The 23,170-nt window shown below is 36.2% G+C and overlaps 1 protein-coding gene across 2 annotated transcripts in view; it reads right to left on the minus strand.

Moving 5' to 3' along the window:
* Window positions 1-277: 277 nt before the first annotated feature.
* Window positions 278-23,170, minus strand: part of LOC112511352 (vacuolar protein sorting-associated protein 52 A) — a 29,237-nt gene continuing 6,344 nt past the window's right edge. For both annotated transcript variants that reach the window (XM_025116947.1, XM_025116948.1), the window contains exons 5-22: window positions 18,051-18,108; window positions 16,932-17,027; window positions 16,024-16,125; window positions 15,771-15,854; window positions 15,019-15,099; window positions 12,066-12,209; window positions 10,350-10,441; window positions 9,932-10,013; window positions 6,265-6,447; window positions 6,003-6,118; window positions 5,836-5,894; window positions 5,378-5,478; window positions 2,133-2,183; window positions 1,866-2,045; window positions 1,649-1,783; window positions 1,405-1,479; window positions 1,190-1,247; window positions 278-984 (exon numbers count right to left, since the gene is read on the minus strand). In XM_025116947.1, the coding sequence (XP_024972715.1) occupies window positions 680-984; window positions 1,190-1,247; window positions 1,405-1,479; window positions 1,649-1,783; window positions 1,866-2,045; window positions 2,133-2,183; window positions 5,378-5,478; window positions 5,836-5,894; window positions 6,003-6,118; window positions 6,265-6,447; window positions 9,932-10,013; window positions 10,350-10,441; window positions 12,066-12,209; window positions 15,019-15,099; window positions 15,771-15,854; window positions 16,024-16,125; window positions 16,932-17,027; window positions 18,051-18,108 (2,002 nt within the window). In that variant the 3' untranslated portion in view covers window positions 278-679. The remainder of the gene's footprint in view (window positions 985-1,189; window positions 1,248-1,404; window positions 1,480-1,648; window positions 1,784-1,865; window positions 2,046-2,132; window positions 2,184-5,377; window positions 5,479-5,835; window positions 5,895-6,002; window positions 6,119-6,264; window positions 6,448-9,931; window positions 10,014-10,349; window positions 10,442-12,065; window positions 12,210-15,018; window positions 15,100-15,770; window positions 15,855-16,023; window positions 16,126-16,931; window positions 17,028-18,050; window positions 18,109-23,170) is intronic.

Here is a 23,170-nt window from a genome sequence, read left to right on the forward strand (position 1 = left end):
TTCTTCTATGGTGTAAAATTATAATTGTTGTAAAACTTTAATTGAATCAACTCAACTTGATCACATGCCAATGTATTTTATTCACTTGTAAATGTTGAAAATTATAATTGTTGTAAAACTTTAATTGAAGATGTTAAATAATATCATATAACAATTGTATTTCAAATGTCATGTCAAGATGATGTTACAATCACTCAACCTCATCTACATGTTTGTGTTCTGTATTGCTCATCTTCTTCAAATTAAGAAACTCAAAAGCAGAGTATTTTCAAGCGAATTTCATCTTAACCGACCGGTTACATCATAACTGCCCCAACTGTAACCGATTATCAATCTTGTCTCATTTCCCGTGGTTTTTTATGGGACAAAGAAAGGATACATTTTTGTCTCACTCAATATCGTCCTATCCCATGGTAATATTACACCAGACATGGGAATCATACATACAAAACACACAAACAAACAGAAGATAACCGTTGCCAACCTTATTTTATAGATCTAAATCACATGGATCGAGAATAAACCAGAATTCTTCGACAAAACTGATACGTGATACTTGATCAAGAACTGGAATGATCATATCACATAAGATCCATAATATCATTTAATCAAGAAATAGAAGGCTGACCAAAAGCCATGCTGCCAAAGAATCCTTCGCCATCACCATTTTCATCATCTTCTAGAATGTTCTCGAGTATTTCCTGATTTCGTACATTATTGATGATATGGAAACAAGGTCCTTGTTGAGAGCAGATCCACCAGCAATTCTTTTCATGCAATCGGAGAGTCTTGTGTAGTAAAGTAGAAGTTGGGTTAAGGCTGCTCTTAATATCTCCATTCCACAAAGGAAGTTACTAAATGAAGTCATAACATCACCGTGCATTAGCTCGATTGCTGCTTTCCATCTACTTGCAAAGTCCTTCACAAGCGGTTCAACTTCAGCTACCGTAATTGGTTTCTCGGACCCAGAACTCAGGTCCTCAGCTGCATTCAAAACATTCGAAGCTTAGTTCACCTATTTTGACCAAACCCAGTATATCCCACCTGGCAGACTTGACCTCTACCCCAAAGAGTAGAGTGTCTGTTTCCGTGAAGACCCTGGCTTGTGCGAGAAAAAAAAGGATAAACAGATCAAAAAATTCAACATAATCTCAAACCCAAGATGTCAAAGAAAGATTCAGACACTCACAGGCTCTGGTTTTGACAAACTTGATCAGATTGCCAAAATGTTCCAACAGCAATTCTTCCTGTGACAAGTAGGAAATGATTATCTTTAGTGTCTTCATACATTTGGTGTTAAATTTGGTGTATGGAGATGCTCTAATAACTTCCATTGCCAAATTACTCATAAGAACGATCACATCATTGATTGCATTGAAGGGTATTATATAGTTAATCACTCACCACATAAACAGCTGTATTATTCTTCAGAAATTCTTCAAAATGGAGCTGAATTTTCCCTCCTTCAGGACCTGCTTCCTGGAAAGCCATTGACATCATAGCTAATACATTAATAATTGTATAATTTTTGAGTATGTGAAATTGGATTATTGAGTAAATTAGCAGCGATTCTATAAACCCCCTCCCCCAACATTTTAAACCCACCCCAAGAACATTAAGTAAGAAAATTTTACGACAAGGACCATACCTTCAAAACTGCAATTATCATGTCGTAGTTATTAATAAGAAATACTGTCTGCAGTTTCGGTCTTGTGAATGTTTTGGCGAGCTTAATAAGCAAGTCATCAACAGCCATTTTCAGTCTTTCCATATTCAGGTCAAGCTGGAGGAGAAAACATTAATTAATGCATGTCTGCTTACATAATATTCGTTTGTGAAATGCAAAAGCTTCTTATAAGTCAAACCTGGCCATCTCCATAGTCAACATTAAGTTGAATAAGTGAAGCTGTAAACTCAGCATAGCGCCTCATGACATAGTGTGGGTGCACATCATCCTCCCACAATGACTTCACATTGGCATTCCGCAGACTGTGGATGTGCATGTCAAAGATCATCTTGAAACGTGGCCACAATGAAATATTCACCTAACAAGAATCATATATACTAATTCAGCATAAACATATATAGCAGAAGGAACCACGTTACCCCCAACCAACAACGTATACACATACCTTGTCTAAATAAGAATCAAGACATGGAATCCGACGCCTAGACATTATGAGCTGAAAAGAGTTCGGAAAACAGCTCCATTATATAGGATATAAGTAATTTATCATCAAAGAAAGATAGATGTAGCAGAAATCTGGTATCAATGTATATATACAAGCACAATCTTTTATGAAAGAGACATGCTGATTATTAGTCAGAAAATTAGTTTATGAAATTGAGGTTGTATTCCATCAAGTGCTTCTAGACAAATAAACAGTTTCGGAATGGCATGTAGTTACATTGCAATCTTTTATTGCCTGCAAGAACAAGCTCAGTTGCTCAACTGTCATGCTTGACACAGCTTTTTTGCAATTCCTAATCAGTATACCAAACTCTACTGTCTTCAAAAGGTATGATCATATAATTAACACAAGCTTGGTTTCATGTGCAATGTGTATGAAGAGTGAAGGAATAGAACCAAGTGAAGTTACTTCCCTAGCAACATGCTCTTTCTTCAAGGCCCAAGACAAACTACAACTATTATCCAGTAGACAATGTAAGAGGAGCATTGTACATAGAAAGACTATTACACTACCAAATAGTTTATACTCCCTCCGCCCAAGAATAAGTAAAACTTATTCCAGCATGTCCTGTACTAAGTGTAGGTTTTCTCTCTTCTATGAATTCTTCAAATTTACTAAACATATTAATCCTTGTACTCCTTTCGTTTGATGTGGATGCACAGGAATGGTTGATTAGTCTACGAAGGGGCTGTTTGGTTGGTTTTCCATCAAGTCCTGTATGGATAAAGTTGTTTGTGTGGATTAATCTGTTCGTATAGACGGGGAAGATTTTTATTTGAAAGGGTTTTTCATAGATGGAAGCTGCGTGTTTTTGATTAGGAGGGGCAGGTTTAGAAAAAACTTATAAAGCTCCTGCTATAAGCTTTACCGAATAAGCCACTTTCGTCTTTCTATATCATTAAACCACTACCAAGCAGTCATGTTTAGCTCACCGAATAAGTTGTAAGTCCCATTAAGCTCATTAAGCTGCTTACAAAAAGACCCTAAGTTGGATCTTACTAGTTGTTTATTATGTTGCATTTGTTATTTTTATTTGGTCGTTTGGTGCATTTCAGGACTATATGAACTTAAATGAGATTTGAAGTAATTCAAGGGTTACCACAATTGTAAAAGATCTCATAAGTAGCTGGTTTTCGATGAGATGCTTTCTCGATTTCAACTAGGACAGACTTGTTCTTTTTCCTAAATCGAAAATAACATTAAATTCTCATGGATTTGCTTCCCAATTGAATTTTTTTAATCACTCTTTGATTTGATCCTCACTCATAATAGGATTCCTCCAATGAATCAATACAACGTAACTAGGAGCTTATTGCATCAATAGTTTGCATCATTTGGCCTTCAGGATCAATGGAAACATGAAATCCTCTTGATCCTAGACATTTTAGTTCCCCATCTCCAACCTGAGGATTCGGCACTTATTTTCCCCGTTTATTTGACAATCATCTTTTTGTGGTTTTTATTTTAAGTTCAGTTTAGTAAGTGTAACAAAAAATCACCAAAATATTTTCCTAATCACACACCAACGAATCTCCTTTGGTAAGGTTGAGTATCATATCCGTTTCACAGACCCCTTCGGGGTGATACTTTGCCATTGACCAATATTTTTTACTTCAACCATGACAACAGGGTTCAAGATAATTATGATTATAGTCAAATAGTGATTTTCTTTCTGTTCAGTTTTATCTCCAAGATGCTCTCTTCATTGTCCCAACTAATGATGTAAAGCATAATACTTGGGTGCTATGACAAAAGTTGATAACCTCATGGAGTATGGGTAAAATAACATACTTTCAGTTTTTAATAGAGTGTGTGGTTGTAGCCCAATCATGCAAGTTATAACTAATGGGCGAAAAGAGAGATTTGTAAAGAGATAGTTCGAAGACAGTAATTCCTCTTATCATAAAAATAAGAACTTTTTTCCCTTTGGCTTCAATTTTTGTAACTAATTAATTCATCAATATACCAACTATGTTTTCTTGCTTAAATCTTTAGTAAGAATAACAAATTGTTCTTTTGCAGAGATTGACCTAAGGTAAAGTTCGTGATTTTGTAATTGTTACATTTATTGTACTTCACATTCTTGCACAGTCTACCTCTACCATATATATTTGTCATCAAAGTTACGGCATCAAACTTGTCACTCTTTCCTGCTAGTAATTAGACAATGCTTTAAATTAATGGCAGTGTGGGATATACTAAACAAGTCCTTTACTTTCTTAATATACATCACAAGTTAGTGTTGCAACTATTATTGGATAAAAGTAGTACTATAACGCATCCCAGTAATATATATGATATTAAATCATTGATAGCAAAATAAACAGTAATAACGCCCAATGAAGATATATCCTAACGGTATACAAAACTACATACATGGAGTCTGGCTTCCAATCTCTATGTAAGATGCCTGTCCGACGACTTTTTGGTAGAGATCAGCTTACATAGTTCTCTAGTTAAATCTCAAATTTACCAGTGTAGAACTATCAAGAACAAATTTCTTAATTCTATTGCCCAATCAAACTCATTAAATGCATTGTAGGCATCTTGGCTGCATCAATAATACGTAGTTAAATATTCAGAGACATTTAAAAGTATGTGGTCTCCATGTAGAATGTGGTTTGGACCAGCACTAGGTTCACTACACCTCCCATACATGGTTGTTTTCTATACAGCAGGCATAAATATAGATATTAAAAGATTTCAGGTGCTCTTGGAAAATTTTCCTAATTGCTTTACTATCTTCAAATCCAAATACCAAGAACAGAAATGTAAATCATCGCTTTCTACATGTAAGAGTATGAAAATTCTGCTATCATTATGAAGAATGTAGTAAGAGTAAGCGTAAGAAATGTGTTTTATAGATGAAATGCATATAAAATGCACTTTTGAGTTGATTCCAAGTTATTATGCTTCTAGCATAAAAAGATATTCTATCCCAACCTATGGTCATACGGGTTTCAAAATAAGTATCTCAAGTTTCAATAGTTTATTTTGTCTATTTATCTAAGATACAAATTAATACCCATGCCCCCTTGGAACACACTGCCAGTTGAAAGGCAAAACAAACAGTGGGACTTAATAACTTTCAATGAAATGTATTCATTATATGACGGGAAAAATATCTGGGAAGAAGTTATTATAACTCAAACGAAGAGGATTATCGTTATAAACGTAGCCATTACCTGGTGCTGGTGTGTGATGCGGATCATAAGCATTATACCAATTGCATCAAAGGAATTTGGGAGAACCGTACTGAAGTGCTCATCCATCACAGCAAATGGCCCTGACAAAAATTTAATATATAAAAAATATACGAAATTGAGTAAGCATCCACGATATACAGTTACTGATGATTATATATTTAAAAACACAATATCAAGATAGTCAAATATCTTGTTTTTCACCAAACAGAAAAGATAGTCAATACATTTTAGAGGTTCAATATCAAAGAAACAATTGGATCCTTGTACAAGAGATCATGTCAGGCTAAAAACCAGCAAATTGGTTGCTGCTACGCACATAGCACTATATCCTACAGATTGAGCTTCACCCAGGCCAGCTGATGTGAACACGTGTTAAAATTTCAGTTACGTTCGACTAGGTTTGAACAGAATTGAGAGCTAAAGCATGAGCATTATACCTGAAAATATTTCATAAAATACAGATTCTTCTCCAAAGAAATCACCACAGAAGACATATCTGTACAACATAAAGTTAATAGACATGTTCAGGGTGCAAAAGACATTACTGTATTTGTGTGTGTGTGTGCATGAGAGAGAGAGAGAGTTGAAAACAAATATACAGTACTCTGAAGTAGCAGTATCCATAAGCAACTTGTGCAAGCTCCTGAAGAGGACTTCATAAGGATATTTTTTTGAGCTTGCTTCAGCAATATGTGGGATTAATGAAGGCTCGTCAATTTCCTAAACCAATAGGAAGTAACATGATTTAAATGCAAGGAGGTAGGAAAACAGACAACAATAACTTGAAATTACTTGGACAAAGGAAATGCTCCCTCAAATATTTAATATGCTGCAGATATACTATTTCTTAGGTAGCAATATAAGACCTTGAGAATGTTTATCCTCTCCCCGAGAGCAAAGATAGCAGACCGGTTTTTCAAAGGTTCCCTTCCTCTTGAAAAAAGGCTTGTGCTTCTGGTGTCAACACCAATCAGATCAGTTGGACCCGCTATATCTAGTTGTAATTTCTCCAAAGCTTGGATATAAGCACGGAAATGAGCACTTAAGACCTGCCAGCATAAAATATTGCTTTCAAGTCAAAAGAAGCCACATAATGACCTCATTTTACACTGGATATGGTAGAACTACTCAAGACAATTTAAGATATTAAGAAACTGAGCGTCCATATACCTTTTAAATACAAATCACAAACTCCCTGCATGCTGAAAAACACATAATACAAAACCTCCCCCTTTCAAGATAAAGTATGATAATAGTGGCCAAGGCAAAAGATACACGAGAGAGAGAGAGAGAGAGAGAGAGAGCCATTCAAAAAATAGAAAAACAAAAGTGAGGAAATGAGTCGCCCCACAGCACAAATTTACAGATTACCTAGTACTCAAATCACTTGAGACATGTGAACAATAACAGAATTTGTGGGCTTGTAATGCAAGATAATTTTGGAGATTGTGAAAGTGGGTATGTGAGAGGAAAAAGAGATAATGGAAGATTGCAAGACAGAAGAAAGAGCCTATGCACTGTTGCATGAATTTGTATATATAGTAGAGATGCTAGGTTCTGGAATGACCACAAAGATGATGGTTTCAAGGGTAGAAGCAGGTGTCATTCAATAAGTGGACGTGTGGAGTAACCCCCAGAAATTTGTTTTTTGAATCAGTACTGTACCACCTGTAACAAGTTTACATGCATGTTAATCACTTGTCCAAAACTAGTGATGTGTTATCTTTTGTGCATCTGGGTCCATTTAGTTACTATTTTCTATAATTTTTTTCTTTGCAAATGTTTGAGACATATTTTGATAAGAATGATCCTAAGGATGCATGCCAAGAAAAGTCGTGCATTGTTGAATACCATCTAGGTTTTAGCGAATGAAATCATCGAAATGCCTAAACAAGTCAAATTTCACTAGGAAAACATTCCAATTGACTTATTCTTAAGTGAAATTGTAGAATAATCTCCAGGTCACGTGTCTGTTCGTGTGCATATTCACGAATCTTAGCTGCTCATGCACCTATTTGCTTGTGTTGTCGTACACCTGTTGATAGATCTGATCAGATTAGCCTATTCATGAACATGTTCATGTGCTGCTCATCTTAAACCCTAAGGTCTGCCATTCTGATATGGTTGTTCAAAACTGGACCTCGCAAAAGGTACATGTTACCTCCTACCCGCAGGTACTCATAGCTGTACCCAAAAATCATGGGAACCTGGAGGAATTTTGAAGTACCAATAATAACCTACAGGTCGAGCTAGTAGACCAAAGGATACATGCAAAACCCGAGAATTTAATGTTATAAAAATATATTTTTAGTGGTGGTTCGCTTTTTATTTAATTGCTTTTGACTCTTGATCCAACATTAGTATGCGCCCATCTTTCGCATCTTCACAATGCAAAAATTGACTTCAAATTTTAAACTTTACTTCAAATATTTGAAATGTTCTTATTTCTAGTTGTAATTTCATTTCCTGAAACAGACATTGTGTTGATAGATTATTCTGACCATGACTTTCAGGCAAGCTGCCATACAAATTGTCAGAAGTGTAGCATAGCTTGGGAAGGCAACTAATGGAAAAAGCTGGCAGTGTATAACTTCTTCAACAAGGGACAAGGCATTCGTACAACTCGATTAACATCATATCTCAGCTAGGAAACATGCCTAGGAAAAGATCGAGCAAAGCTCTGATAGTGGATAACTTCAGAGATACAATAGTGGCATGTGTTATTTATCTTCTCCATGGTGATAATATGATATGATTGATTTGCACCTACCTTGGCTTCTGAAAATTTAGCATCCTCAAGTTGGACATCTAAGGAAAAAGAGAGCAAAATAGTTGCAATTGTGAACTATTGTGAGGTCAAAGGTACAGCTGGAGCTTACAGAGAGTTTCATCTATGGGAAAGAGAAACCCTAGAGTTCTTGGTTAAAACTAACAAAAAAAGCAGTACACCACTGTGTTTCGTGGAATCTAGACATGATGCCTCTTATGGAGGTAACAGATCTTTTGTCAATTCTGTTTGATGATGTGACATGTAGACTGGGGTCCATTCTCTTTTATGATGAAATACGATGATGTACCTGTCCATCTATACTCATTACTAACTCTTAATAGAAAAAGTCCATCAAATAACTAGTCTACTTCATACACAACTCTTTTCGCCTCTGCTTTGCTTATATCGCTAGCTTACTCCAACTCTCCCAAACACTTGAGATTCTGGCCTTGCAACCATCTCCCTGGTGGTCTCCCTGGACATCTCAAGTATTTCTCTTAAACACACATTAGTTTTCCCAGCACAAGCACAATTGGTTGGTTGAATAAGCGCTTTTAGGCTCACTCAGTAATAAAAAAAAAGATCTAAAACTCGCAACAACCCATTATATTCTTACTAGGTCAATTTGGTCTGGCAAGTTCAGTCAAGTAGTTTAAAGAGTGAAGGTCGAATATAAGTGCTAAATTTAAATTTGGATTCGACCTCTAACAAAAATATTATTTCAAATATGATTATTGTTCTCAAATCCAGTGCTTACAAATTTTAAATTTGAGTTCTGATTTTCTAAATCAAACCAACGCCCAGTAAATCCCAGGCAAAGGTAGGGTCTGGGGGTAGGAGAAACACAGACCTTTCCTCTACCCTTAGGGGTAGGGAGGCTGTTTCCAAGGTTTTGATTTTCTAGTTTCTACAATTAATTCGAGGTTAATGACAATTTGGGAGTAAAGCATATCATAATTTTTGTAAACATAGCATTCATATAAATTGATTTCTGATCTAAGGGGTATGCATTAATATTCTATAAAAATAAGAGTCCACAGAAAAAACAAAAGATGGGTAAGTTCCTGATACAAACTTGAACATGCCACTAGACACCACTATATGCCACACATATGTAGGCATACACAAACAGAGTTTTACAAAATCTAGAGCACATGCAACACTTGTAAGATAACCATGTTGTCATATCAAGCATGAAGTATGAATGAAGATCAACTTCAATGGTACAGTATTACTTCAAATACTTTCAAGAGTTATTGGATTCGGCGAGATCTTCAAGAGCAAGCACACTATGTACGAATTCAGTTCTAGTACATTGAGACGTATCTCGTTATTTTAAATTACATTTGAGGAATTCCTGGTGAACGTAGTACATCAGTACTAGCTAGAGGTAGACAGCTTAACCGAAGCAATAGAAAGAACTTTTATATATGAAAACTGTCATTATAAGAACAATTACAGCAGGAAGGATTCCAAGATCACTTCATGAAAAAGCATACCTTAGTGATCACCCAGCAGATTGATATAATGATGCACTAGAATGTCTTATTTCTGCATATGGCCATTTGGCACACGACCTCCTTCCCCCTAAAACACATCACACACTACTCTAGAGACATGGTTGTAAATTGCTAGAAAATCAATGTGTTTTTGAGTCATCTCATTTCCCTCTAAACCCTTAGAACAAGGTGTAAAACTTGACTAAAGTTAAAACAACATAATAACCGATGTCTGCTGAATTAGAATGAGTTATATTTGTCTACCTTGTTCATCGTATCAGTATATGCTGCCCGAACTTCAGTATAAATCTCCTTCCCATGCTCCTTGAGAAAGGAAATAACATACCTGCATGAGCATGATCATTTAATAACGTATGAGCTAATGCTAAAAAAAATTGATCAGATGAGAGCTAACTTAAGTAAAAATGGAAAAATAAAAAAGCCAGCTCAATATGAAGCATCAAGATGGCTGCCTATGATACTTCAGTCAAAGAAATTTCTTGATGTTCTCAAGTAAGCATACTTATTGATATAATAGTTGCTACAGGTGAATAATCTGTCATTTCATTCCAACTTTCCAGTCTCAGTGAAATAGTACAGAAGGCATTGATATTCATTTTAAGGTTCCATTATTACCGGACATACCATACTAAACACATTTATATTTTAACAGGAAACTCACTTATATTTTAACAAGATGCTCTGCTGAAGAATCTGGATATTTGTTTTAGGTTTCCTCAATGCATAAAGCTTCTGAATCATGAATTCAAATACCTACATAGTGGAAAGAATTTGAAAACAAATATACAGGAAACAAAAGTGAGTTCAGGAAATACACAAAAAAAGGAATAATGGTAAAGAAAACCAGATGTACATTCAACATTAGTTAGGTGGCACTTCAGACATGTCTTGTTTCATAAAATCAACAGCAAAAGGGTTTATCATAATTGGGCATTGTCGATTTACTGAAGAAGCTAGTAATCCAATTATCTACCCACACTTTACTGTAAATCAACTCTGAATCTGCAGTATACAGCAAGAATTACATATTCATCACCATGCTTAATGAAACCTATAGTATTCTTATGAGATAAGAAATTATCACTTCTGCTAGGAAAAAAACAATGATGCAATGTTTCTCTGAAAACAGAGTCCATTGCAAATCAATCCAAGAAATCCGAGGGCAAAATCAAGCTTGCTAGATAGCATGGCCATGGAAAATAATAAACTCGCATCTAACTGACGGTGAGGACCAGATTCGTAAACTAGGAATCACATTACTATGCATAAAATCCTCATGCTCCTTGGTGAAGCTATGAATAACTAGAGTTCATCAATAATTAATTCCAGCACACATCTTTCCTTAGGAATATGTTATTTTTCCCTGAACCATAGTCTTTCTCTTCGACATTTTGATGAATCAAATTTAGTTGATAATATCCTAGAATAAATGAAAGAAACCCAAACACAATTAAGATAGCAGATATCCTAAATCAAGCAACTCTTTCTTCTACTCTGTTTACGATTTTCGTTTACTTAGTATATTGCTAGAAACTATAGTAGATTCATTCGACAGCAACCACTTATGTCACGCATGCTTATTTTTCACTGATCACCCACAGCAGTCATAATCAAAACAAGTAATGAACTACATTTTATGAAACTGAAAGTATTTCCCTTAATCATTCATTATGCATAAGGCTCTAAAGTCAATAGGCATTCAATGCATATATTACAAGAAGCAATAATCTGGATTTAAGTAAATTGATCCCTTGATCCATGGGATTTACATAATCTCCACACTCCCCCTCAAGTTGGAGCATATACATCATATGTAAGTCATCCAAGGAGCCCATAGAGATTCAATAAAGATATCAGCAAGTTGATCTTTAGAGTTGACAAAGGAAGTTCTTACGACTCCAGAGTGAATCTTTTCTCTAAGGAAATGGCAGTCAAGGTGTAACCCACAAGTATATATGTACGATTCTCCCACTCTCTATAGCGCTCTTTTTGAGAAAGAATCAAGGGATTCCACATACTATAAGATGGTATCAGAGCCGCATCTAGCACCTCTGGGGACTCGACATACTCGGCACACAATCTAGCCTACCCTGTGTTTGAGGGGGCATGTTGGAGTCCACATTGGCTAGCCATGAACCAAACCCACCTGTATATGTATAGAGAGAATTTCTCCTCTCTACAAGGGTTCTTTTAGAGAGAATCAAGGGGTTCCACATATTCAGCAATAAGATTCTACATTGTAGTAACCCAAAGATAAAATCAAAATGCTACAAAGCCTTGATGTTTTATAGTGGTCAACTATAAACCAGGAGAATGAACCAACTGAATTTGCAGCAGCACAACCAACAAAAAGGAATGGACAAATCAGTCTACTTACCTTTGAAGTTGCTTTCTGTCTAAGTTTTTCTAACTCAGGTTGAACATCTTTTAGAGCATTTGATGTTTTAACCATGGAATCTACTTCAACAAACTTCAGCTTCTTACTCAGGATTTCAAGAGTCCTCATGTATTCATCATTTACCTAAGAGAATATTTGAAAGCAATATGAATAGCAGGCAGGATGTATAAGAAGTATAGTAAATGATATAATATCCGCAGAAAATGCATAATTAACAAAATAATCTACATCGGAAGAGCTGGTGCAAATGAAACACATACAAGAACTATTTGGTATTATTAATTTCCTAAAAAAGAAATGAGTTTTTCACAAAACATTGATATATTGTCATTCTGATGTGTAACGCTAGAGCACCACAAAACACAATTAATATGTTTCCAACAAATATATGAACCCTATGTCACCGACAATCTCAAAACATCGAACTAGATTAAATTTCTCATTTATTTAATGAAAACTCAACAGCTGATTGGAAAGGTCAATTTCATTAGACAATTTGACAAGAAGAATGTTCGTTAACTAACAAACGCTTCTGGTCATCCTAATGACATTATCAGAACGCACTTCCAGCTCGATCAGAAGTGTAAAACCAATAAATCTTTAAAAGAACATTTTTCAGGCATCAATAGAAAAACATCTCAAACCAAACCATAAAACAATTCACATCTAACCAACTAAAATCTTTAGCCCACGATCAATACACAATAGCACCACTTGTCATCTATCTCTCAGCGCCACACACGCGAAAGCAGATACACGTACACAACATATTCACGCTCCCATTTCTCTAAGATGGAATCACCTAAGGTGGATGACAGAAGAATCTTGGTGTTGGGTTAGCAAGTCAGAGGATTCTACAACAACCTGCATGCATACACTGACATCTTTCTCTCCATGATGCTATGATCTAAACAGATTGCCAATGGCATCTTTTTGGCCAAAACATGTGTGGCTCAAAGTTTGTATATATACATATTATACAACCATGTGCCTGGGACTCTTGTGGTCAGTGTGGTGGTTGAAAAATGGTTGATGTAGCAACTCAGCATTGCATTATCCAATATTAGGAGTGAGGTATATAATCCTCATAATTACAGGTGTCCTTAGGCTAGCATCTTGCTATATAATCCTCATAATTACAAAGACGGTCTTTTATTCATAAATAGATAGACAGATACACATATAGATGCATACATAGAGGACGAAAGATTGTGGCATTGCTAAACAACGAAGTAATCATTATCCACCAAAACCTTGAGATTGAACTAAAGAGGAACATAACAGTAATCATGTAGAGGCGTTGGCCAAGTAAGGCAAGGCTTTACGAAGACGAGTGAGACTTGTACACATGATGTACAATAACTATTGCTTTTTGTGATTGTTGGCTTGCTAAAGCGCAGACATTTCCGTGCAATAAATCTTGTTTTTCAGTCCATAGCTGTATATTTCACTTCATGCATTGATGCTGGTTTCTCATTGCTACTTGTTCACTTCCACTTTTTCCACCGAGTGTATACACTGAGACATGGTTTTGAGCAGGTCAAGAGTCTTTCAAGTGAAAGAATCAGCCTAGTTGTTTATTGAAGTAATTATGGTTACAATTAGGGAAGTACAGGTAGTTGTGGTTCCAGCCTTCTTTTGGGCAATCCGTAGGTTTGTATGGTATATTGACTAAGGTCAGTCCTTTATATGCTCTCTTTATGTTTATTTCTTTGGTAGTTCTTCCTGTTTTTGGAGTTTTTTCCTTCTTGAACGAATGCACTGGTTAAGAAACAAAGAAGGGTGTCATAATTAGCAAAATAAAGATTTGGGGGGGGGGGGGATTCCGACTGGATCAGTCCAGTAGGTCCTTGCATCCAGACTCCTCATTGTAATGATGGTTCTCGGAGGTTACAAAGGTTTGTTTTTGTGACTCTTGTCTGGCTCAATAAGAACATAAGAAATTTGAGCAGGGAAGATTGTAGCATCCAGGTCATATTGATTGTCATTCTTAATCTTGAGCTTCTCCTAATAACTTCTTACCAAGGTTTTAAGAGTGAGCAGAACTTGGTACTAAACAGTACAACTAATATTGAGCTGGAACTGGTATACTTAGTCCGATACTAGGTTCTAATTATGGCAAAAAACTGGATCTCAGTCATGTTTGGTTTGGTACACGTCCTGTTTGGTATTGGACCGGTCTGGACAGGTCCAATGTAATTTTGTTTCTACTCTAATAAAACAAAATCGTTTAGGTAACAAACTGGGCTTGAATCACTAAACCACAAAATTCAAGTGTGGTTGACGATCCCGTTTGGGACTCAACCAGTTCTGAACCAGTACGAACCGGTAGAATATGGTGCAATTTTGCCGTTGCGGTGCGGTTTTGCCGTTGCTGTACGGTCTTGTCCCACTACACAGCCCTAGTTAAGGTTAAAATTTACATATTGAGGTATCATTAAGATGATTCAGCTCCACTGACATCTATACATTACCAGATTCTGCCACTAATTCATACATAAATGCTTTGCCAAAATTTCTTAAGCCAGATAATCTTTGCTCTACAGGTCAATCATAGATACAAGAAATAGATAAAAAGCATTGAAAACATCATTTCTGGAAAATCTTCATTCCCGGACAATATTGATGCCCTGGATTTCCAACATTTGCAAGACTTTCCAACATAATATACGTCCAAAGGACAGCTATAGTCCATGTTTTTACCCATCAAAAATGCCAAAATGCTAAGTATTCTTTATCCACCATAGGCAATTGCTAGGTTTTTCACATGTTCAACTAAGCAAGTAGCCTACATCTGTTTCTTTTTGTCCTATCCTACTGTTAGAACAAACAATAAAAAATCTTGAAATATTTAGTAAGAAAAAGGGAGACAGTAAAGATAAGATTAAAAAAACGCAGCAATGCTAATGAGTAGAAGCCCAAAACTAACTACCTCTCCATCAACAATTACGTCTATCATTCTCGGCGGTACAATTATGTCTTCAACAAACTTTGCTAATTTTGATTCTGCAACCTGTGAGAAATGCCACAAAGTGTAAATCAGCTGAGAGTATCTTCAAATTGATATAGATCGAAAGTTGCATTTGAGAGATATGCTCTAAAAGATAGGATACCTATTCTGCACTTATGACAAGTAGATAAGCAAAAGGGAAGAAAGGAAGTCAATACACACACATATACATATAGATAGATAGATAGATAATAGTGCAACAGTATCTAACTTAAGACCACCTCCACTTGCAACATTTCCATTGGCAAAAGAGCAAAGAATAATATACTGCTTCTGGGGTAGAGGCAATGAAGAGAACAAAATAATAACCAGCCAAAACTAAGGGAAGTGGATAACTAAGAAATAACAATGAAGATTTGAGGGGAATCCACAGACACAAAAGGACACAAGATCCAACCACTATTGAAACAAACATTTTGGAGTTACAGCAACAACCAATCACAATCCTCTTTGGAACAAGGACGCTGGCTGGAGGCCCACACTCGGTAATTATCAGCTCGAAGCCATCTTCGAGGCTCATGATGCCAAACAATCAAGTCTTATTGGCAGAGGAGTTGGAATTTGGTAACAATTTGATCCTATTAAGTGAGGTTTCAAAAAAGACAAGGCAACTTTGTAACTTAGCAAACATTATACCTTTGTAACATAAGTGTACAACATCATAAGGACAATACCTTGCGATTCTTCAGCTTCAGCCCCATATCCAAAGACTTCTCCTGAAGAATTTTTATGTCTGAACTAATAGAACCAATCTCAACCTACAACAATATATATAATAATGTAAATAGTTTAAAGAATGTAATACAGAACGTCAATGATAATTTCGATGAGCCTAGCTTAAGAAATTGGCACCCCTTGGGTCTATTGTTGTCTTGAGATATTAATGCAATGAAAAAAACAATACACTAATTTGATATGATCGACTACCTGAAATCCACCGAGTAGAGTTTCCATTTGTGAAAGAATGACATCACAATCACGAATTTGATCATGCAGTGACACTAGATTATCACTCTCTGTTATGTACTCCTGTTGATATGAATTTGAGGAGTTATGTTGATGAATATCGTTATGCATATATGGCACCATAAATGCACAACAAAACATACAGTTGGATTTCAATAGGAAAGGGGGGAAATCTCTAGTTGTCCTCCAAATAAATAGCAGAAAAAATCCATAAAAAAATGAAAGAGTCACATCATGTCAACAAACAAGATAAGTATCTAACATATTTTGATACAAACACCATTAAAAAGCCAAATGTTTACTTTTTGAGAAAAATATAATCAATTATTTCCAGGAGAAGAAAATCTTAGAAGAAATCTCAAAATGAAGTCAATGGGAAGAACCAGGTGCAGACCTATGTGGGAGCATATGGTGGCCCATGCCACCGCTTCATGGTTCTGTCATAATGAAAAATAAATTACCTTTCTCAAGGGTCCCACCGTAATATTTCATTGTGTGCCACTATATTTCTTAAAACTAAACTTATGACAGAAACTTGTGTGGCTGAGTTGGTCTAAGTTCCAGGATTAAAGTTTCTTGTTTGAAATGGTGTGGGTTTGAATCCTGCCTTTTGCAAATTTCCGATTTTTCAGCTTTTAATTTTGGTTTCTATAGCTTTTGTGGAAAAATTGGAGGAAAATGATGTGAATTCAAATATTTTAGCCCAGCATGTGCCAAGCCCAAGAGTACTCCAAGTTTATTCTAGAAGGACTAAAAGGGGAAAAAAGGAAAGTGGCTAAAATTGTCAATCGACAAGAGGTGCAGACCGCAAAAATTAAAGAATATAGATTGAACAAAATTAAATAAACAGATGTAACTCGGCCACCTACCTGAATAGAGTCCAATTCCACTTGCCGTAAATTGTTTTCAACTCCCTTAGTATACTCCCGCAGTTTCACACCTTTCGATAATATGTTTGCAACAACCTAGTGCAAACAAGTAACAACCACGTTAGGCAAGGATATGTCCACATAGTGTCTTCATAACAAGCAAATAGAATGAAATTGTAGATCATACAGACAGTAATGCATTGATATATAGGATAAAGGAAAAGACTGATGGGGATAGGGAATTATGTCTTATCGAATAAAATGATGTTGCTCATAATTTGTGTAACTGTAGAACAGCAACCAGTGCCCATGGAAATTTATGCATGCCTCCTGAATTTTCAGTAGTATCTTATTTATTATCAGCAAGCTTGCAACCTGAGGCTGCTTTTGTTGCTAATAGATTGTCTGATCATATTTCTAAGAAATGAGTCAGCATGAGCATGGTGAACAACAAACCCAAGTTCAATAGCTCAAAATAACTAAGATACTTTTAGGAACCATGAGGATTGTATGAGTTAGCACGATTGTGCGACGTTTTTCTAAGGAGCGATCTCAAGAGATTGGTTTTCTATTGTTGCCTAGTTCATTTTAGTTGCTTTTCTCAATTTTTTTTCATTTAATATTTGTCCCCCTCTTGAGTAAGACTCGTTTTGTTGTAGTATTGCATATTCATCTCCTTTTATATAGTATTGTTGCATGATTCTAAGCCAATAGAATTCCAGCATTAAGTACTAACCAGAAAAGGAGATATTACTATATTAGTCCAATGCATCAATCAGCAACTTCAAAAACACACTACCATTCACTGTTCTCTATTGTTCTATTTCATGTATCTAGATATACTCTCATTTCATATATGTCATGCTCATACACATTTCAGTTGCCATCATAGTCAGCACTACATAGATATACGATTATAGCGTCGGCAGTAGAAGTTCCCAGAAAATGACAAGTCCAAAACACCAATATAATAGAAATACATGGGCCGGTTATAACCTCCACTGCACAAATATACAGGTCTAGCCATGACGACTAAGATCGCAAGTGTACATGAAAAAATATACGTAAAACAATTATCGAACAAGCAACTTGAAGAAGCAACCAGATGATTATAGGTACCTCATCAGTTTTGCATTCTTCAAGCTCTTGTTGTAGTCCTTCCAACGATATATCATTGCTGAAATAAACCAACCATTGATTCAGAAAGAAGAGTGGGATCTGAAAGTATCATTTATCCGATTTTGTAGTACAAATATGCAAAGACAATATACAGAGAATTGCATTCGGTAATTAGAAGCGCCGTGAATTTATCAAATGTGCATATACTTGAAAATGCATCAAGATAATAGCCATAGTCAGATCTTATCACATAGGCAAGTGCACTTCACTATAACCATGTAAAGCTACATAAGTGCACAAGTTTAGTGCATTTGCCCATTTATCATGTATATTTTAAAATTGTGGTTGCAATGTTAACCAGCCAGCTCATGCTCGAGCTCGAAATTCATAGTATCTACTTGAATCAAACTACAGCAAGATATTTTCGCTCGGATTGAAATCTGAGCTCTGCTCAATCAACCCTTCCTCCCTCACCCCAAGGTCTGAGATGCTTGTTCGGAACTCAGTTTTACGGTTGCTCAAATAGGTTAGGATTTAATTTAGTATAAAAAATTACAAAAACAAAAATATATGATATATGCATCAGTATGCTCACATGCATGCATGGACATATACACACCCACACACAGCCATATTTGTTTGTCTATGTATATTGTTAGGACCAAAATAGTCATAAGTTTTAGAAAGTTTTATAAAGACAATTGCCATTGTATTGTATTGTATTATCTTTGTACTTGGGCTAAGAGCAATGGGCTTTACTTGTAAATGTCTCCTATAAATAGGTGACATGGGGCTTAGATTCTAAGTTGATCATTCTAAATTTCTAGTCATTTCAATGAGAGTCGTATAAGGTGATTTGAGAGTTTGTAATTTTCTACTTTCCAATAATAGAATTTGGCCGGTTCTTCATGATCTTCATCTACATTCTCTTAATTTCATCCTTGAATCTTGATTTGCTGTTTGATTTGGGACTCACATTTGGTATCAGAGCAGAATCGAATCAACTTTTTCTATATGATCATGCGATTCAGCAGCAAATTCGAGTTTTGATTCTGTTTTTGCATGGAACAGTACTCAGAACCTTCATCTTCTTCCTGTTCGACATTTTGAGATTAACAGATCATAATTCACCTTGTTCTTATTGTTTTTAATCATATTAATGCTAAAGGAATAGCATTTAGGTGAATTCGAATCTTATTGAATCATCAATTTTGGTGTTTTTTGATGATCCATAGTTGAATTGTGCTTAATCTGGTGAAAGTCTTTCCTCATCGCCTGTTGACGATATTCATTGAGCGATGAAGTGGTGCTCATCGCCCAATAAAGATGTGAAGTATTGAGCGATAAAGCTTTCATGGGACAGATTATGTTTATTGGTAACTTGGTTTTGAGCGATAACCTAAGGACTTGGATGAAATTTTTACTAGTTTTGAGCAATAAAGTGTGCTCATTGCTCAAAGCTTGTCTGGAGACCAAGCTCATCGTCCAAGTCATGAGCTTCATAGTTAGTATCCGCTCAATGTGGTGAGCGATAAGAGCCCTCATCGCCCAAAACACCAAGCGATGAAGTGTCTTGGTGGGCGATGACCTTCTCACACCCTTGTTATCATTTGTGTGATGAAGTGTTGTCCGGAGAGCCTTCTCATCGCTCAAGGCTTCAAGCGATGACTCCTATTTTGTGCGATGAAGTTGAAATATGATTTTTGGAAGTTGATGTATCCACTCAAGTCATGAACGATATTCTCGTTCATCACCCAAGGTATGAGCTATAATATTACTCATCGCTCAAGGAGTGAGCGATAGGATGGTTCTAGTGCCTCTCCGCCTAAGGCATGGGTGATGAGCAGTCTTACCTATGCTCATCGCTCATCAAATAAGTACTTGTTTTCATTTTGACTCTATGTGCTTAACCAGTGTGCTTAATGGATATCTTTGCCCTATTCTCCTTATGCTTAATGATTACGGTGATGTTTTATCAATTCTGCCCTTAAGAGCATCTTACAGCAATTTTGGTCAACATTGACTTTTAAAGTCAAAGTTTGACTTTTTGGTCAACCAATTTGAGTTTAAAGTTTTAAAGCCGGATTTGAAAAGATTTCAGAACAGTTTGATTGGTTTCAGTATTTGATTGGACTAGCTACAGTTTGAGTATCTGCAATCGTTACTTTGGAGTTTTTCCACAAGAGGCAAGACCATTGAGGGCCTTCACTCATTTCTTTTGACCTGATCAATCAAAGGTCTTGAAGGTTTGCAATCAATGTTTTGGAGGTTCTGGAAATTATTAGATTGTGTTCTCAGTCATTCCTCTAACCTGATCAATTAGAGGTTTGATAGTCTACAATCATTGTTCTAATGTTATGGTTCTGATCTAAGAGTTCTAAGTGCTCATAATCATTCTTCTGCCTAGGAATTTTGGATCTGATTCTGGTGAATCAGTTTTCTAAAAGGTTAATGAAATTGGCTTATCTATCTGGTTTGACTTGTTGTTCTTGAAACTACATGCTTATTGTTGATTCTTCTCTCCAATTCTATAAAGTCAAAGGTGTTTGCTTTGGTACTTCAAGCAAATGTTGACTACCCCATTGTGAGCTTACCAAGGTCAAGGGCTGAATGTCTATTCAACTCATGGTTCATTGAAAGATTCTTTGTCATAAGACTGTTTGCACTGGAATGTCACGAGTTTCGCACATTTATCTATCCATAGTTGGATGAATCTATAGCTAACGGATTGGCGATGATTTTGCGGTCAATGTTGTGTTGAGTCGTCTGCAGTTTTAACTGCTTTGTGCAAATGGTGGTGCAGAACTCGCGTTGAATTTTATCTTAGAGTTGAAACCTTGGTTTTAAAAAGCGCGATGCGGTCCGATGCGTTAAGGGTCCCGGAAGCCGATGCGTGATGCTGATGCGCTCGCATCACGCACGTGATGCGCCCGGTATTCAAAAAATATTATATAAATTAATTCTACATATCAATTTCTACCTTAAAAATACTTACCTATCAAAATACTTCATTTATAACATAAAGTAGTTAAAAAAGTGGCATTAGAATCTTAAAAAATTCGTTAATCAGAATAACAGAAGTACATAACACACAAACTACTACCATGAAGAACACAATTACACAAGTAAATGTCTAATAGTCCTAATCCCTAAACTAAATGACCAACCAAGTGACCAACTAATACTCCCCAAGATCAGCATCATCAAACCCTAACATGGGTTCATCTCCCTCATCATTATCAAATCCTGCAATATCTGCTTCCACCTCAACTTCATCATCTTCATCCTGAAGAGAATGTTCTTTTCCTCTAGCACTTCTAGCTCTTGATGGACCCGACCCATCATCGTTTACTCTCCGGCTCCCTCTTGATGCTCTAGTGAACTGAGGAGTCTCATACGCCCCAGAAGCTCTACCTACGTCATCCCACGTAAGATCATCATCAATAAATACCAAATCATCATTTTCATCATCATTGTCCATCCTCCCCATCAACCACTCATTACTTTCATCTATGCCTTCTCGGATGATAGGATCACTACTTCCCTCCTTATATCTACGTTGCAAGGCACGATTGAATTTCACATAGACCATGTCATTCAATCTTTCTTGTGCTAATCTATTCCGCTTCTTGGTGTGAAGCTGTCAAAAGTTTAATTGGATATTAGTTGATATATTTAAAATCAGATACCGAATTTATAATGTCATGTACGACACTTACATGTTGAAACACACCCCAATTTCTCTCGCAACTTGTAGCACTACAAGTAAGACTAAGAACTCGTATAGCAAACTTTTGCAAGTTGGGAGATGAAGATCCAAATGTTGTCCACCACTCCGCTATAAGGAACAAATATTTAAAAAGTAAAATATCCATAGTGTGTAAGTAACTAAGTATAAAAATATATTTTCAATTTAAGATGATTACCTGGTGCCATTGCCTTCCTTTGCCTAATAGCCGCATTTCTACCAAATAGTCCTTCTGCATTTTGATACTTGCTTAATTCTCTTAACATTAGGTCTTCTATTTAAGGATTTGGAGCCAATCTTTCAATGCAAGAATGTAAACCTTCCATGACTTCTTCACAACTTACAACCCTTTGTGCATTGTCATAAAAGGTAGACGGGTTTAGGTAATGGCCCGCGGCATGCAATGGTCGATGGAGTTGACATTCCCACCGATTATCAATTATTTCAAATGCTTTCTTGTAAAGGTCCTCTTGATTGGGAAAGCTTTTAGCAATAGCCTCCTTAGCCCTATCCATAGCTTCATAAATATAACCCATGGCCGGCTTTCTTTCCCCGTCAACTAACCTAAGAACACTAACAAGAGGGCCCGTCAACTTGAGAGCATACACAATATTTCTCCAAAACGTCTCTTGTAAGATGTAGGAGTGCAACATCTTTCCCTTTGGTTCACTTGACCATTTGCTATCCATCCATTCTTGAGAAATAACCATCTTTCTCAAGTTATTCTTCTGTTTGTGAAATTGAAGAAGAGTGATAAAAGATGTAGCAAGTCTTGTGATTGTGGGCCTATGCAAGTTCCTTTGATTCGTGAACTTCCGCATCAAGTTCACTAGACCAACAAAGTTGTATATGTATCCATTGGCGAACATTGCCTTCTTCAAACAACTTTTCACCTGAGGAATTTGTTTCCCGATATCCTCTAACATAAGATCTATGTAATGGGCAGCACATGGAGTCCAATAAAGATGCTTTCTCGTAGCTTCTAGCATCTTCCCTTTAAGTTTAAAGTTTAAAGTTTAAAATAAAAATATTAGGTGACAAAATACATAGTATTATTATTACATATATAATATTATTAATATATAAATTATAATTAGGAATAGACTAAAATAGTAACTCATACCCGCTTTAACGTACGCAGATGCATTATCGGTGATCACTTGGACTACATTTTCTTCTCCAACATCATCCACCATTTTATCAAGAATCCCAAACAACAAATTTGCATCTTTAGAGACATCGGAAACATCCATAGACTTCACAAATACAGAACCCCTTGGAGAGTTCACCATGAAGTTAATTATGTCTTTTTGGACAACCGAATCACGCCATCCATCCGATAAAATAGAGCAACCTTTTTGGGCCCATTCCT

Source organism: Cynara cardunculus (assembly GCF_001531365.2).
Source record: "Cynara cardunculus var. scolymus isolate 2C chromosome LG 4, CcrdV1, whole genome shotgun sequence".
NCBI classification, from domain to species: Eukaryota; Viridiplantae; Streptophyta; class Magnoliopsida; order Asterales; family Asteraceae; genus Cynara; species Cynara cardunculus.